Source organism: Castor canadensis, chromosome 7 (assembly GCF_047511655.1).
Source record: "Castor canadensis chromosome 7, mCasCan1.hap1v2, whole genome shotgun sequence".
Classification (NCBI taxonomy): domain Eukaryota; kingdom Metazoa; phylum Chordata; class Mammalia; order Rodentia; family Castoridae; genus Castor; species Castor canadensis.
Genome location: NC_133392.1, coordinates 133,740,464 through 133,757,418, shown reverse-complemented (window position 1 = coordinate 133,757,418; position 16,955 = coordinate 133,740,464). Strand labels below are relative to the sequence as shown.

The window sequence follows — 16,955 nt, the reverse complement described above, 5'->3', positions numbered from 1 at the left end:
GCGGAGTAGCTCACGTGCAAGTGGTAGAACACCTGCCTAGCAAGTGTGAGGCCCTGAGTTCACACCCCGGTATCACCCACCCCCCAAAAAAGAAAAGAAAATTCCATATGATGCTTTAAAACAACCTCTAACTCAATATGCTGTGGCCAGCGTAGACTGACATACTCTTATTTGTGCTTCCCCATGTAGCTGGGATGACAGATATGGCTGGCCCATGAGATGGAATCTGGCTAAATTTTTGCCTGGACTGACCTTCAAATCTCCTAATCCTGTCTCTCAAGTAGCAAGGATTACAGACTTGAGCCTAAATTTTTTATTAGCATAAATTAATTATACAAAGGAGTTTCATTGTGATGTTTGCATACATGCAGAAAACACTTTGATGAAACTTACTGTTTATATTACTCTTTCTGACCCATCTCCTCCTCCAATATCCTCTTTCTCAATTGCATCCAGCCATCCCTGATCTCTCTGACCTGCTCTCCATATTTTAGACAGGAACCTTTTCAAATGTAATCTGATAATAAACTGCCACTTTAGTTCTCCCTGACTTCATTCATGCTCCATACCAAGGCCACTGAGGCTTCTTTGGTTCCTCAAGCACACTATGGTCTCTTCTATCACAGCCTTTGTATATGCTATCCTCTCTGATTAGAACGTCTCCACCCTCTCTTGGCTTAATTAACTCCTACTTTTTTTTTTTTTTTTTTGAGACAGGGTCTAGCTATAGCCCAAGCTGACCTTGAACTCTCGATCCTCCTGCCTCTGCCTCCTGAGTGCTGGGATTACAGGAGTGCACCACTCTTACTAATTTGTCAGTTCTTAGCTCAAATGCTGTTTCTTCAGGAAAGTCTTCATTGTTCTCCAGAACAGGTTAGGACTCCCAGTTGTATGCTCTCATCACATCTTCTTCCTTTCCTTTGTAGTACTTGTCATGGACTGTAATTAAATATTTGTTGTTTTGAATATTTGATTAATATCTGTCATGTCTAACAGACTGAAAGCCCTAGGAGGGCAAGATGTAAGCTTTTTTCCTACGAAACTGTAAGAGCATGATAGTATAATGCTTAGCACACTAATATTATAAGGCACGCTCAAGGTTTTAAAGGATCACAGAGAGAGTGGATGTCAAAGCCCCTAGCAAAATCCTAGATAAAAGAAGTGCTATTTAGAATGACTACCCAAGGGACATACTTTTCAAACCTTCTAAGTTCTAACTTTGGACTTGTTTATACCACAAGAAAGCAGTTTGCTTGGACCATATTAAACACACCCTGAAAAAAATAACCATCATTAGGTTGATTTTTTTATGTCCTTGGCTTATATTGGATCTAAGAAATACCTATATAAATTTTGCTTTTGCATTTGTTGCTCAAATCATCTTGATTGCTTTGTTACTATCATTCATTGTGTAAAGTCACATGAGAAACTACCTTTAGAACTTAGTGATACAGAAAACAAAACTATGGTGTATTTCCTCTGCTGATTCCTTTTAGATGACAAAAATCTATTTAACATGTACTGTTTTCAATATTGCCCTGGCATTCAAGAAGATCAGAGCTAAATTTCAAATTCAGTTCCAGTCATGATTAACTCCAAGATAATTGTGATCTCTTTTTTCTCTGATGCTAATGTTCTATTTCTAGGTTAGCCTATTGTAAATCTGCTTTGCATTCTCCTTGACAATGAACGGGATAAAATAAATTTAACATGGTCTGTGGGTTGTAGCTCACTGGTAGAGTGTGTGCCTAGCATGTGCAAGGACCTGGGTTTCATTCTTAGAACCGCAAAATAAATGAATAAATAACATTTGGCATGCTCAGTCATCTTAGAATTATTTATTTTACAAAGATCAATGCAAAAACACGACCTATAATATGTGTGTGTGTGTGTGTGTGTGTGTGTGTGTGTGTGTGTGAGATGCCGAGGATTGAAGTCAAGGCCTCTGGCTTGTGAGGCAGGAGCTCTATCCCTTGAGCCACACCTCCAGCGCATACGTTATGATGTTTAAAGAATTTGGAGAAACAGAAGAGGACTCAGAGAAAATCAACAACAAAAAAAATGGAGCTTAAAGTAGAATGCCTATGTTCCAAGTGAGGTGCTGAGGCACGGTCGACTGCCATCCTGGCTATTAGAAGAGAGTATCTAGAATTTGGACTGTTCTGGAAAGTCAATCACAGAGATATGTTGAAAATGGATCCCAGGAGGCATGACCATTATTTAATATAGATTACTTCTTACAGAACGGCTTTAACCTTTTTGGATCACAGATCCCTCTGACGATCCGTTGAAAGCACTGAAACTGCTCCCCAGGAAAATACAAGCACACAGTTTCTTTAGAAAGCAGAACCATTTTCCCAGAATGTCGGCCGGCCGTGAGGAAGAACCTGCCTGAGCTGCCAAGTCAGATGCAGAAGCGCAAGTCAGCGCTTAATGGTTTAAGCCACTTTTTTTTTTTAATTTTTGCGTAAGAGACGCATTTGATGAATTAATATATGTGTCATCTATTCCCCAAATACATCCACAAACACACCTCTACACAATTTTGACCACAATTTCATCGGGTCCGTGGACTTCCTAAAAATCCATCCTCAAATAATCGGTTAGGTTTAAGCGCAGATTTCTCTGGACTCAGCGGAATGCCCCTGATGACCTTAGAGAATCACCTTCTCTTTTATCATGGGGACAAGAGCCGCCCAGAAGCAGGTTACCGGGTCACCGGGAGGCCCCCGACCCCTGCAGCCTCACACCCAGCCCTACAAGCTGCCCCTCCCCCACGCCCGTGCAGCGCAGGTGCGAAAACCTAAGGGGCCACCCGCTCACTACGGCCTGGGAGAGGAGAGGGGGAGGGGACCCTGGGAGGGGCAGAGGCGGGGGTGGGGGCCTTCCCGATGTTGCTTGGCTACCACGCTCTCCTCCCAGACCGTTCCACTTCCTCAGCGGGGGCGCTACGGGCCCAGCGCCGGCTGACCGACCTCCCGGAACAGCCCTCTTCCGGCTTCCTCCCCCCTCCGGGCGGTGGCGAGCGCCGTGACGTCACAGGAGGCGGGGCCAGAGCCGCTGCCGGGTGCTGAAGGCGCCATTGGAGCCGGCTTGGCTCTGGAGCCCCGCTGAGGAGCCGGAGCTCAGGTCATAGTTGCTGCCGCGTCCGCTCCTGGTCCTTCGCCATTCAGCGGCATGGCGTGCGGAGCGACACTGAAGCGGCCCATGGAGTTCGAAGCGGCGCTGCTGAGCCCCGGTTCCCCGAAGCGGCGGCGCTGTGCCCCTCTGCCTGGCCCCACTCCGGGCCTCAGGCCCCCGGACGCCGAGCCGCCGCCACTTCAGATGCAGACCCCGCCGCCGTCTCTACAGCAGCCCGCCCCGCCCGGCAGCGAGCGGCGCCTTCCAACTCCGGGTAACCTGCGCTGCTGCGGGCTTGGCAGGAAGCCAGGCCCAGGCATGGGGGAGGGGGCGGGGTGGGAGAGGCTGGGGAACGCCGGCCCGGTTCACCCACGGACCCCCTCTTTGCCTTGAGAAAAAGGAACTGGGGTGCTGCTTGGCCTGTTTGCTTCCGGAAACGGGAGACATCCGGGAGGGGCAGTCGCCCCATGGTGTCGGTTTTGGGTTTTCCTGGAACGAGGAGTGGGCTGGGCACGGAGAGGAAGGTAGGAATTATCGCCCAGCCCCGGGCCCTGCCGGCCCCTGAAGCCCCTCCTGCCTTCTCCGCAGCGAGCCGCCCTGCTGATCCAGTGGGCCCTGGGAAATTGGATTCTGCTCACACGTCGGCGGGGGGGGGGTCGAGGGGGGGCAGGGGAGGCTCGGTGATGATGGGGAAGGGGCGTAAGTGTGCTGCCCAGCACCATGCTGTAGCTTGTAGGGAGACCTGGTTACCAGAAGTCTTTAGGGATCAGATGCCGCCGCAGGAGTCATGGAATCCAATTTTAACCTGACCATTTCTAAAAGGGACTGGCCATGTTTTATTGTGTGGCTATTGTCTTGTACCATATATGGCTTGAGGTGGGTAGGTTCTTGGCCAGAATTTGGGAATGTTTCAACATCCAGAGGTCAAGGAGTAGAGATTCAGCTCTCTGCAGCCCAGGGACTCTTCCTTCATAAGGCATTCCACTTTGGCCAAGGGAAGGGAAGGACTCGTATGACAGAAAAGATACCTATCATATTGCAGTAGTACGAGGAAAGTGCATCAGCATTAATATTAAGCAGTTTTAAAGGGTTCCCAGAAATGAGCTTTCGAAAATGAATTTTGGAGAGTCATTTATTTTTTTTTTATTCCTCGAGCTTAAGCAAAACCTTGGAATCCCCTTTAAAATGATCTTTCCTCACCTCTGTTCAGCTACAAGTGCCTTTACGTTTCATTTCCTCCATCCTCTGCACACCCACTATTCAGATTTCAGGTCCCCATTCCCACACAAAGACTCCTGCAGCCATCTGAGCTTTCCCAGATCTAATATTCTTAATCAAGTTCATCTCCTCAGTCCTAGAATTAAAACGATTTGTTAGCTATCACCCTGTCTTACCTAGTTAGAACTTTTATGTATTTTTCTTCATTGTGTCTGACTTCCCTCCAGACCCACTTTGCTGTCTCTTTTTCTTTCTGTTTGCTAATTCCAAGAGTCATTCCATCTATTACCTAACCAACCCATAAGGAATTCTGTTCTGCTTTAAATTCCATGATCACTTAATGTTGTACATAGCCTTAAGCACAGAATGAGGTAACATTTGGAAAAGTTTTTTGTAATGGACCCTTAAAAGCAGGGAGCATGCGGGGCCTGGTGGTGTGTTTCTGTAGTCCCGCCTACTTGGGAGGGTGAGATGGGAAGACCACTTGAGCCCACCAACCTAGGCAACATAATGAGAGCACATCCCATCTCAAAAAAAAAAAAAAAAAAAAGGTTTGGGGGCAGAGGTGTCCACTTGAAAAGTGAGGTTTTTATGGATTTTATGTAAATGTTTTATTTCTTCAATACTTACCGTCTAGATTAGTTGCATTGTAGTTGACATCACAATTGCTTAATACATGAAAATTGCTGAAATTATTTGAAAGCCTGAATATGGCAGGCTATATATTTTTTAATTTTATTTTCATGATTTTTTTTTTTGGTGCTGGTTGTCAAGCATGTGCTGGAGGAGATACACCCTCGGTTATGTTACTTAGTTTTTATTTTATTTTGTGGTGCTGGGGATCAAACCCAGGGCCTCACACTTGCATTCACTCTATCACTGAGTTACATTTTGTTAATGTTTATTGGAATTTGGTTCTGTCATTAAAGAAATACAAAGTATTAATAATTCGTTATTCCAGCTGGCCAGTGGCTCAAGTGGTAGGGCACCTTTGCCTAGCAAGTGTGAAGCCCTGAGTTCAAACCCCAGAACCACAAAAAAAAAAAAGAAAAAGAAAAAATAATTCATTGTATGTTTTGTCTTAAGTGAAAGATGTCTTCTGGATTAAAAAGGAAGATGGGGGGAATGTTAGTTGCTATACAAATAGAATAAGGTCAGGTAATGGAAAGGTGACTGTTTAACAATTTGACTTCATTTTGTAACATGCCAGTTATTTCAAGGGTGTAAACTTCTCTCAGAAATAGTCAAGAAATTTTAATTTTAAAAAATGATACGTGTAACAAAAGCACCTCTTATGAAAAGGGCCTATAAAATTAATCTTTTATTGCTTAAATTTTTAATGAATAGATACCAGTCATGGGGTTGCTCAGGGGATGTTTGTAAATGTGGAATGAATCTAGATGCCAAGCACTTAATTGATTATGACTTGATTTTTTTTTTTTTTTTGGTGGTACACTGGAGTTTGTACTCAGGGCCTCATGCTTGCTAACCAGGTGCTCTAGTACCACTTGAACCACTCTGCCAGCTTGATTGTGCCTTGAGAGCTGGAGAATACCTTCTACATTGAGGTGGATTTTAGCTGAGTCCTCAATGTTTGGGAGAAAGGCTGAGTCCCATGTCAAGCAAAGGGAAACTGCTAGAGCAGAGTCAGAACACCAACAAATTAAGAAAAGTTTAATGGAACTAGGTTGTAGTGGGAGATAGAACTAGGAAAATAAATTGGGGCTGGATCTTGAATGGTATATTTAAGTGTTTGAATTTTGACCTGTAGATATTCTGATAGAACCTGAATAATGAGTGGCAAGATTAAAATTAGCCAATGTTAAAAAGGAATTTGCACTTTTCTTTTTTTAAAAAAAAAAATGCTGTTTTCTTGTTTTATGTGTCCTCCTTCAAAAGAAAATCATATCTATTTCTTGTTTTTTTCCCTGTAGATACCGTATTTAGATTCTTGAACTTGGTAGTCTTTCTGCTAGTCTCAAAGTTTTATCTTTCCATTTGTTCACTGTGGTATACAGGAGGCAGTTGGAGTTTATCAAAGACCTTCTGTACTCAGAAGCATTGTCTTCATACTTGTCTTTTCTTGTTTCAAGTCACTGCAGTTCCTTACATCCTTGTATTGAATCTAGCAGGAATATTACTTTTTAAAAACAAATACTTGGACCAGAAGTGTGGCTCAAGCAGTAGAGTGCCTGCTTTGCAAGAACGAAGCCCTGGGTTCAAACCACAGTTCCGTCAAGAAAACGTATATAAATAAAAACCTCATAAATTCAGGGATCTAAAATACAAACTTCATAGCATTCTTAAGGGAAAGCATCGCTAATCCTATATTCCAGCATTTGGGCAGAGAATGAAGGAGTTTAACCTAGGTGTGAAGGTACTTTGAATTCATGTTGTGTCCTGCACTGCACCATTACTTGTTATGGCGTTATTAATATCTTTAATTTTGATTCATACTATAATCATATAGGTATTTGGTATTTATATTGAAGAACTAAAGATACTGAATGGTGTCCCAAAGTTACAGTCACATTGCTAGTAAGAAGCAAAGTGGCATTAGTATATTCCACCACTAAAATACATGGTCATAGTGGAGTAAATATACACTAGAATAATTTGCATTAGAGGGACAATTTTCTGGATTTATTTTGTTTGTTTGCTTGTTTCTTATTAGGCTTTATATTATCTGGAATGTGAATACAAAAATAAAAAAACTTGAAAATCTCATCCTTCCAGATTCTTTGCTATCTTTAGGAGTATACTTCAAGATAGTAATTGGTATTTCCTGGATTGAGTTTAATAACATTACCAAATTTGGTTTGATCACCTTGACTCGAAAATAATCTGCCTCTTGTAGGATCAGAAAACTCTTTTCTAGTCCTTACTATCAATTACAAGCAATAAATCTCAGCTCCTCCTCTGGTCAGTGTCCAGGCTGTCAACATAATTTTGGTTTTCTCTTCCCCAAAAGTCTTAAAGAGTCTCAACATACGGGACAAAAGCTGCATTGTTAGAAAGCTTTGGGTGATAAGAGATGTACCCTTAATATTGTATGTAGTTTGTGAAAATGTAAAACTTAAAAGGTCAAAAATAATAGGATGGTTTCTTTTATTGCAAATTGAATTAATCATCCAGCATACAGCAGGTCTAGTCTTCCTTGCCACAGGAAAACACATGAAGGAAACTGTCTGGGTGGCTTATGCCAAAATAGCTGCTCTTCTGTGCATTTTGAAATAGTGGCAATTAGAGCCCACACTTTGGGGCTATAGAAGGAGTGCTTTATGCAGTATAAACATTGACTTGTAAATAACATGAGGGGAGGGAGGAGATTGAGATCTGTATGCCAAAGGAAATATTTAAAGTATAGTCAGTACACCTTTCTTGGATTGGGGATATAGCCCAATTGTAGAGTACTTGCCTAGCATGCATGAGGCCCTGGATTCAAGCTCTAGCCTCATGCAAAAAAAGAAGAAAAGAATAAAGATTTTCCTTGTCTAGTCCAACTTCTAAAAATTTTGAAGAAATGACACAATAAACTTAGTGCTCAAGTTTGTTTTCTTTTCTCATTAGAGCAAATTTTTCAGAACATAAAGCAAGAATATAGTCGTTATCAGAGGTGGAGACATTTAGAAGTTGTTCTCAATCAGAGTGAAGCTTGTACTTCAGAAAGCCAGCCTCACTCCTCTGCACTTACAGCACCTAGTTCTCCAGGTAAGGGTGCTTTGGTATGCAAAATCCAATTTTGGAATTTAAGAATATGCTTGTTTATAACTGCAATGTATCTATCTATTAGCCATTTAAGTTAACTAAAATTAAATTTTTGAATTAATTTCTCAGATGCAATAATCACATTTAAAGTTCACAATAACCACATGTGACTGTTGTATTGAGCACACAATTATAGGACTTTTCCATCATTACAGAAAGTTCTGTTGGACAGTCTTGTTATGGAACATCATTGGCACATGGTGAGAGGATATGCTCAAAAATAAAGTCTCAGGGTTGGAGGGAATCTTTATGGTCACTTAGTGAATATGGCAAGTTTGCCTGCCATATTCATGCATATGATCAACAAGCCAGTGTCTGAACATCTGCAAGCGTTGGGAAGCTCTTGTCTCCTTTAACAGTGGAGGAGTTTGTTTCCTCAGAAGAGAGTATAATTCTTAATAATTCTAAGGGCTAAAAGTTACCTTAAGAATTGTCTCAAGGGACATGGTGTGGTACACACTTATAATCCCAGCATTCCCTCAGCATTTGGGGAAGGGAGGCAGGACTTTGAGACCAGCCTGGGCTACATAGTGAGGCCTTGTCTCAAACTACCAAAAAAAAAAAAAAAAAAAATTGTCTCCTTTCAGAATAGAAATTGGTGGTTGCCAGGAGCTAGGGGAAGGGGAGAGTGGGGCGAAACCACATACCTGGTAAGGGGTTTTATTTTTTTTAGAGTGATAGAAATGTTTTCAAGCTAGATAGAAGTGGTTGTTGCACAATATTGTGACTATTGAATGTCACTGAATTGTTTGCTTTTGAAGTGCTTAATTCTGTGTTATATAAATTTCAACTTAAATTATTATTTGCAGTCTGGGATGGAATTCAGGGTTTTATGCATGCTAGCCAGGTAAGCACTCACTCTTACTACAGAGCTACACTGTCATTGCCAATTATTATTATTATTAAATAATAATGATTAGTATATTGATGATGACAGAGAATTAGTCAGAGACCTTAGAATCAAGGCCAATGCTAACTTTTTTGATACTGGGGATCAAACCCAGGGCCTTATGCAAGCAATCTATGACTGAGCTATATCCCCAACTCTCTTTCATTTTGAGACAGAGTGTCACTAAGTTGGCCAGGCTGGCCTTGAACTTGGGATCCTCCTGCATCAGTCACCTGAGTAGATGGGATTATAGATGTGTGCCACCATGCCCACCTCAATAAATAAGTATTTACTTATTTAGTAGTACTAGAGATAGAACCTAGGGCCTTATGTGTGCTAGATAAGTAGTACTCTTACCACTAAGCTATGTCCCCAACTCAATAAAATTTTTTTTTTTATTGTCTCCTTGGGGGCAAATGGAGTATCTCAAGTGGTAGACCACCTGCCTAGCAAGTGCAAATCCTGAGTTTAAACCCTGGTACTGCTCAAAAAAAAAGAAAAAGTAAAAAAAAATTCCCTTTGTCAAGAATGGTGGTAATATGCCTGTAATCCTAAACATTCAGGAGGCTGAGACAGGAAGATCTTGGGTTCAAGGCCAGCCTGGGCCTACATAGCGAGATCCTGTCTCAATAAACAAACGATTGTCTCCTTAGCCAGGCATGGTGGTCCATGTCTATAATTCCAACCCTCTGGAGGCTAAGAGAGGGAGGATTGTGAGTTGGAGGCCATCTAGGTTACAGTAAGAGACCCTGTTTCCAAAAAAAAAAAAAAAAAATTGTTTCCTTAACACCTGGCTCTGGAACAATATCCTATTTAATTTCTCTTGGATATACTCAAATTTCAGTCTCTTCAGTGGTTACAGCTAATAAGTATCCTAATTGTTTCTTGAGATTTTAGTAATAGAATTTGTTTGAGACAGGATCTCACTGTGTAGCTAAGGCTGGCCTTCAACACTTTGTGTGTGTGTGTGTGTGTGTGTGTGTGGTACTGGAGTTTGAACTCAGGGCCTACACCTCGAACTACTCCACTGCTCCACCAGCTCTTTTTTTTTTTTTTTTTTTGTGAAGGGTTTTTTTTGAGTTAGGCTCTTGCGAACTATATTCCCCAGGCTGGCTTCAAACCATGATCTGTCTGATCTCTGAGTAGCTAGGATTACAGGTATGAGCCACCAGTGCCCAGCTTGGTCTTGAACTCTTGATCCTCCTGCCTTGGCCTCCTGAGTGCTGGGATTATAGGTATGTACCACTATGCCCAGCTTTAGTAATATAATTTTGAAGTGATAGAATATGTTATAGAAGAGAAATAATTACAGATGATGAGTTGGGTAGATGTTTTAATCAGGTTTTATTTGTAGAGAAAAAAAACATACTGTGTTTAGTTTAACAAAAAAAAAGATTCGTTTCAGGGTGTCAAATGACTTAATGACAAATAGAGTTGAAGCAGCAAGTTCTAGTCTGGTCTCTGAAGAACACCTCAGACTGAGCTATCACCAAGGCTGCTGCTTTATCATGATCAAGCAGTCACCTGTGGAATCTGTTGCTCCAAGTGCTAACTGCAGAACTAGGCTGCTGCTCCCTTAACCTCACTCACCACAAGGTAGATGTCTGTTATAAGCTTATTCCCCCACCTGTATGGGCTCACATTGTTACAGTATCAGAGAATGTTCTACAGTATATAGTTCAGCCAGCGCACCTGGATACATGTTGTTCCTCCTACCTCTCTGGCTTTGCTTTTTAAGACAGGCAGAGGTTGGGTGTGATGGTTCATATCTGTAATCCCAGTACTCAGGAGGTCAAGTCAGGAAAACGCTGAGTTTGAGGCCAACCTGGGCTACAGAGTGAGACCCATTTTGTGAAAATATTCCATGTAATAGTGAAAAATTTTTTTAAAATACACTTTTTGGCAGTACTGGAGTTTGAACACAGGGCCTCAAGCTTGCTAAGCAGGTGTCTACCACTTGAGCCATGTCCCCAGTCCAACATAAAAATTTCAAAATTGTTTTTATATATCTTGAGGACTGTTTATATAAAGTTGTTAATTCTGAATGGTAAAACTATTACATATTACGTAAACTGGATTTATCTTCTGGCCAGGTTCCTCCTGGATGAAGAAGGACCAGCCCACTTTTACCCTTCGACAAGTTGGAATAATATGTGAGCGGCTCTTAAAAGACTATGAAGAAAAGATTCGGGAGGAGTATGAACAAATCCTCAATACCAAACTAGCAGGTGGGCTGAGGCAATGACTAAGCCATTATTTTTAATAGGCTTCAGTATGAACTAATCCTCAGTTAAATAACTTAAGAGAAAGAGGGCTTCCGGGTAAGAGATGTTACTGAATTGTGGATATTGAGGCAACTCACTGGCGATAGTAAGCATGTTATTTATACATAATATGGAAGAACTTCTTTGCATTTCTGAAAGGAGATAAACCAAGCCATTATGTGAGAGTATTCCATATTAATAAAAGCATTGAGTAGGCCATTTGGACTAGCCAGCTGGTAAACAGGTGGTTAAATATGGGACTAACCTTTCAATAGGTGTTTAGGAGTGCAGAATTGTCAGCGTACTCAAACTTCTAGTGGGAGTCACTTTTTAGAAGTTGAGCATCCTGTGATTTGTGAGGTACAATAGAATAAAGCAAGGAGAACCCAGCTGAGAATAGAGCAGTGGTAGTGATTAGTAATGGCAATGAGTAGAGCCTTATGTGAAGGGATCTGAATCAAGAATGGAAAGTAAGCTGGGCACTGGTGGCTCATATCTGAAATCCTAGGTACTTGGGACGCTTAGCTCAGGAGGATAGAGGTTTGAGGCCAGCTCAAGCAAATAGTTCAAGAGACTCCATCTCCAAAGTAACCAGAGCAAAATGGACTGGAGGTGTGGCTCAACCAGTAGAGTACCTTCTTTGCAAGCATGAAGCAATACATGTTTAGTGAAAGAAAACAGTGGGATGATGTTGGGATCATAGAGATTTTAAGTAACCAGTTCTTCTTATAACAGTATTTTATCCTAATCTGGTGACCCACACAAAAAGATTTGCAGACTATTAATAGGTCTGCTTTAAGTTGGGAACTTGGGTTAAGCAAAATTAAATTGGTCTGCTTATAGAATGAATTGGATCCCTTAACATGCTAATAATATATATTATAATCATTACTTCTCCCACTCCTATCTAGTGTAATTTGTTTTGGCTTTAAGTCACTTTCTTGTTCACAGATGTCAGGGTACTTCCTGCCTTTCTGCTGAGTTTCTTTTAGAGAATATATTTCTGTGGAACTATCTACAATTACATAGTATAGATTTTTTTTTTTTTTTTTTAATTTTGGTGGTACTGGTGTTTGAACTCAGCGCCTCATGCTTGCTAGGCTAGTGCTCTACCACTTGAACCACTCCGCCAGCCCTATTTTTGTGTTGCCTATTTTTGAGATAGGGTCTTGCAAACCACAATCCTCCTTGATCTCTGCCTCCTGAGTAGCTAGGATTACAAGCGTGAGCCACCAGTGCCTGACTAGAATTTTCTTTAACTTTCTGGCCAATCTTACCTCCTCGTGTTTTTCTTTTTTATTTATTTATGTATTTAGCAGTGCTGGGGAATCAAACCTAGGGCCTTTCTAATCCTAGGCAAGCATTCTACCACTGAGGTACATCCCCCAGACCACTCATTAATATTTTCAGTGCAGGCATTGAGATTTATAGCAAAGAAAGAACTCCAAAACTTCATGAACTACAGGAAATTTCCTGGCTCATTGAAGTTGAGTACATATCTCTGTTTTGGGAGGCCATTATTAGGGGATAGAGTTAAAGTAAAGGAATAGTTATTGGGAAAATGGGGTAGATGATCAGTGGCCAAATCAAGGAGACAAGAATTTGGATCTTAAAGGAACAGATCCCACAGTAACATTTATAAGGAGTGTTTGAAAGGAGAGAGAACTCAAACTAAGAAGATAGTTGTCATCCTCACACTTGATTCTTGAAAACTTGCTGGAGGGGGGAAGGTTCTGAGCTAAATGTATACTATTTTTTCCTCACAGAACAGTATGAATCTTTTGTGAAATTCACACATGATCAGATTATGCGGCGATATGGGACAAGGCCAACAAGCTGTAAGTATATGCCAAGTTTTTCTTTGAATTTTCCAAGTTTTAAGAAAGAGATTTTGACATGGAATATCTTAACCATCTGAGAGCAATAACCCCCTGTGAATTAAAATAATAGCTAAGAATCCCTGCACCAGTAGCTCACGCATATAGTCCTAGCTACTCTGAAGGCAGAGATCAGGAGGATCGTGGTTCAAAGCCAGCCTGGGCAAATAATTTGTAAAACCTATCATTACCTATTTGGTAATGGGTTTGATAAAACCCATTACCAAAAAGTTCTGACAGAGTGGCTCAAGGTGTAGGCCCTGAGTTCAAACCCCAGTACTGCAAGTAGTAATAGTAATAATGATAATAGTTAATAGTACTTAGGTGTCCAGCACTGTTAAAGTCCTTTACATCCTCACCAAATGTTGTGCTCTTAGTGACTGTGTGAGGGAGAAACTTACCATTTTGTAGGTGAGGATAGCACTTAAAAGGGTTAAGTAATTTGCACAAGCTGACCACAGCTAGTGTCAACCAGGATTGAAACCCAAGGTAATCTGACTCCAACATCAACTGTTTTGTTACCTGTCTTTTCTCCAGAATGGTGATTGCAGTTGTTAATTTATGAAAGTTGATTATGATTTATGAAAGCGAGCTTATCAGGTGTGTGATTAGGATTTCTTAAGTCTAAACATTTACAACTTCAGTTACTCAGAAGTGTTAATTATAGATAGCTATGTAATTAACTGAACTCTAGCCAGGTTTCTTAAATTCTTGAAGTTAAGTACCTTTTAAATGGTGGCTTGTGCTGTTTATCATTTATCATTAGTGAATATAAAAAAAAAATGACCCTACATTTCTTCTCAGTATTCTTATCTTTTGTTTTTGTTCCTAATTTGCAGATGTATCTTGAAGATTTTTTTTTTTTTTTTTTTTTTTTGACTATCTGGGTACCAGGTTTGACCTCAAGAGATGGCTGCTGTACACTTTTTGCAACTGGTTTGATATCACATTTCAGCTCCAACTTTGCATCCTGAGAACACTTAAATTTCTGCAGGTCCATTTTATACAACTTGAAAGACCTTAAAACTTTCTGGTTGCCACAAGCATATCTTTCTTTTCTGCTCATCCAATAAACAACTGTGCCCTACTGTGATAGATTTTCCAAACAGAAATCCTGGAGCAGCAGTTGAGCAAAATATGCCTTTGGTGGCAGTCAGCAAATGGAGATTCCCCAAGCACAGTTCTATAAGAAGTGTGTGTGAGAGTGTGTGTATATGTGTGTATGTGCGTTTTAAGTTATTATTTGTATTGTGCAAATTTTTTTTTTAATATTGGGGATTCTGGCTGTGAATTTGATGCACGACAATTATGGTTAAAAACATTTGCTTGATCTACAGACGATCATTAATGTTTTGTGACCATATAAGTTGTAACAGTGGATTGTTTTATGTGTAGGTATTATTGTTAAATACAGGGACTGTTTCCTGGCACAGCATATGAATCATAATTTAGAATGGACATTAGATGTGATTATGATGATGTAGCAAAGGTCTGAGGTCCTAGATCTACAAGTGTGTGGTGAGAAATTAGAACAAACTGGAGACAGGCCATTGACACATGGTCTCTGCCTAGCCGTGTTACAAAAATACTCTTGACTCCAAGCCTTAAAATACCCTGTGGAGTCTACGCTCACCTCCTTCACACAAAGAGCTCTGTGGACACTGAACCTCTACAGGGAAAGGGTCTCCCTGGAGCAGGTGCATCAGGGTTTGCTCGGGAGCATAACAGGTGAGCACAGGGCTGGGCTGGGCCCTGGCAGCACTGCTACTTGGAAGGAGCCACTTCACTTTTTTGTCAGTTATTAAAAATAGAAATTAGATTCATTGGTCAGGCTCTTCCAACTTTTCTGAGGTGTCCATGTTCAACTGCTTCAGCTTTGTTTTGGCAACCCCCTGCCCGAAGTTGCTGATAGGCTGTTCTTCACCTTGTTTCCAAGGCTCTGGAACAGAAAGTAGCCTCTGTTTTGAGGAGGTGGAAGTTAAGTATACATTTATTTTTTACTGTGACTTGTTCAGGACCACATTTTACAAAAATGCCTTGTTTCCTTTACTATTGTTTCTGGAAAGGAAAGTTCTATTAAAATTGTTTTAGTTTGAATATAGAGTAGTTTTTTTAATTATGGCTTATTTTGAAAAATTCTTGAGTTTAATTCAAATGTATGCCAGTACCTTCCAAAGTAAGGTAATATTCAGAGACAGTTGTTCTGATCAAATGGCTTAGAGAAATTTCTGGAATATTCACATTCAAAGATTCCTTTATTAATGAATGTCTTTGACTTAAATCTAACCAAAAACTGCAACATTATTCTTTGTACATTTTCATTATATAGTGTTAACAAGCTTAGTTGCAAACAAATAAAATACTTAAGCTATTTGTTTACTTTGCCTTCTTAATACTGTGATAATGTTTAATTCAGATAATTGACATGAGGCTCCTATAACCATTTCCAAGTGCAACACTGCATCAATACAGACTTTTTAAAAGGCCAGCATTGATTCTTAGCAATTAAAGAATGATTTTGCTTCATATTTGAAGGGCCATTTGTTTCATTTCTTTTTCTAGGGTAGTCACTTGTTCTAGCATCACACTGGCTGTAATGGGAGCAGCCCTACAGTGAATAGTCACACCAAAACAAGGAAAGGACGTTCATGGGAACCATCAAAAGTCTTGAAGAGGGCTGGTGAAGTGGCTCAAGTGATAGTGTGCCTGCCTAGCAAGTGTGAGGCCCTGAGTTCAAACTCTAACACCCCCTCAAAATAAAATACAAAACCCTTTAAGACTGGACTTGGATACTTGGATGGAATAGGGTACACTGCTTCACTGCAAGCCTATTACAGATTACTGTAAATGTGCCCCTTTTTGCAAGTGTCAACCCCAGTTCTACTAAATGGCCTCTGGCTGCAAAGTAGAGTTTTGTTTTGTTTTTTTGTATGTGTAGGTATTTTGTTTTGTTTTTTAGGTGGTACTAAGATTTGATCTCAGGGCCTTGAGCATACTAGGTAGGTGATCTACGGATTGGGCCATCCCCTCCCACCCCCACCTCCTGGTCCTTTTGTTGCTTCAGTTATTTTTCAGATAGTGTCATGTGTTTTTATTTTTTCATTCACAGCCAGCTGGGATTACAGGCACAGCACAAGCCCGGCTTATTAGTTGAGATACGGTCTCGCTAATATTTTTTCTCTGGGCTGGCCTTGAATAGTGATTCTCCCAGGTAACTGGGATTACAGGTGTGTACCACCATGCCTGGTCCCTGGCTTATTTTGAGATAGTATCTTGCCCTTTTTTTTGCCCAGGCTGACCTCAAACCCCAGTCTCCACATTGTCACTTCCCACATAGCTGGGATTATAAGCATGTACTAAGATAACATTATGGCTAGGTTTGGGGATCACCAATAGAGACTACACATTTGTTCAGTGTTTACAATCTAGAAAAAAAATAGTTCCTAGGACAGAAGATTGAAGACCTGGAAGATAAAGGTCTTAGACTGGTGAAAGAATTCTTTCCTCAACCTTGATTGCTGGAACTTGAACTTAAGGGCACTTGCTTTTGTCATACAGAAATACCGGGAAGTGAGGGCGATCTGGCTGTGACATCTGTCACCCCATTGATCGCCAGGGTTGATTCGGCTGATCTGGCTGGCTAGGCGGGTGTCCCCTTCCTCCCTCACTGCTCCATGTGCGTCCCTCCCGAAGCTGCGCGCTTGGTCGAAGAGGATGACCATCCCTGATAGAGGAGGGCCGTTCTTCCATCAAGGGTATACGAGTAGCTGCACTCCCCTGCTAGAACCTCCAAACGAAATACTGGCCCAAGGAAGAAGA

General features: G+C 41.0%; 1 protein-coding gene across 2 annotated transcripts; it reads left to right on the top strand.

Moving 5' to 3' along the window:
- The first annotated feature begins 3,031 nt into the window (after nucleotides 1–3,031).
- Nucleotides 3,032–15,515, top strand: Akirin1 (akirin 1). Of its 2 annotated transcripts, XM_074080524.1 has the most exons (5): nucleotides 3,035–3,394; nucleotides 7,909–8,049; nucleotides 11,089–11,223; nucleotides 13,026–13,097; nucleotides 13,976–15,515. In XM_074080524.1, the coding sequence occupies exons 1-5, from the start codon at nucleotides 3,178–3,180 to the stop codon at nucleotides 13,984–13,986; spliced, it is 576 nt and encodes a 191-aa protein (XP_073936625.1). In that variant the 5' UTR covers nucleotides 3,035–3,177; the 3' UTR covers nucleotides 13,987–15,515. The 2 variants fall into 2 exon arrangements, with proteins under 2 accessions (XP_073936626.1, XP_073936625.1); XM_074080525.1 differs by lacking the exon at nucleotides 7,909–8,049 and having other exon boundaries at nucleotides 3,032–3,394.
- Nucleotides 15,516–16,955: the final 1,440 nt, after the last annotated feature.

What these genes read in the sequence shown, in the direction of transcription:
- Akirin1 (XM_074080524.1), top strand. Translation starts at nt 3,178, where the DNA reads ATGGCGTGCGGAGCGACACTGAAGCGGCCCATGGAGTTCGAAGCGGCG. An exon ending in GCGGCGCCTTCCAACTCCGG is followed by an intron (nt 3,395 to 7,908) that starts GTAACCTGCGCT and finishes TTTTCTCATTAG; the next exon opens with AGCAAATTTTTCAGAACATA. An exon ending in TACAGCACCTAGTTCTCCAG is followed by an intron (nt 8,050 to 11,088) that starts GTAAGGGTGCTT and finishes TCTTCTGGCCAG; the next exon opens with GTTCCTCCTGGATGAAGAAG.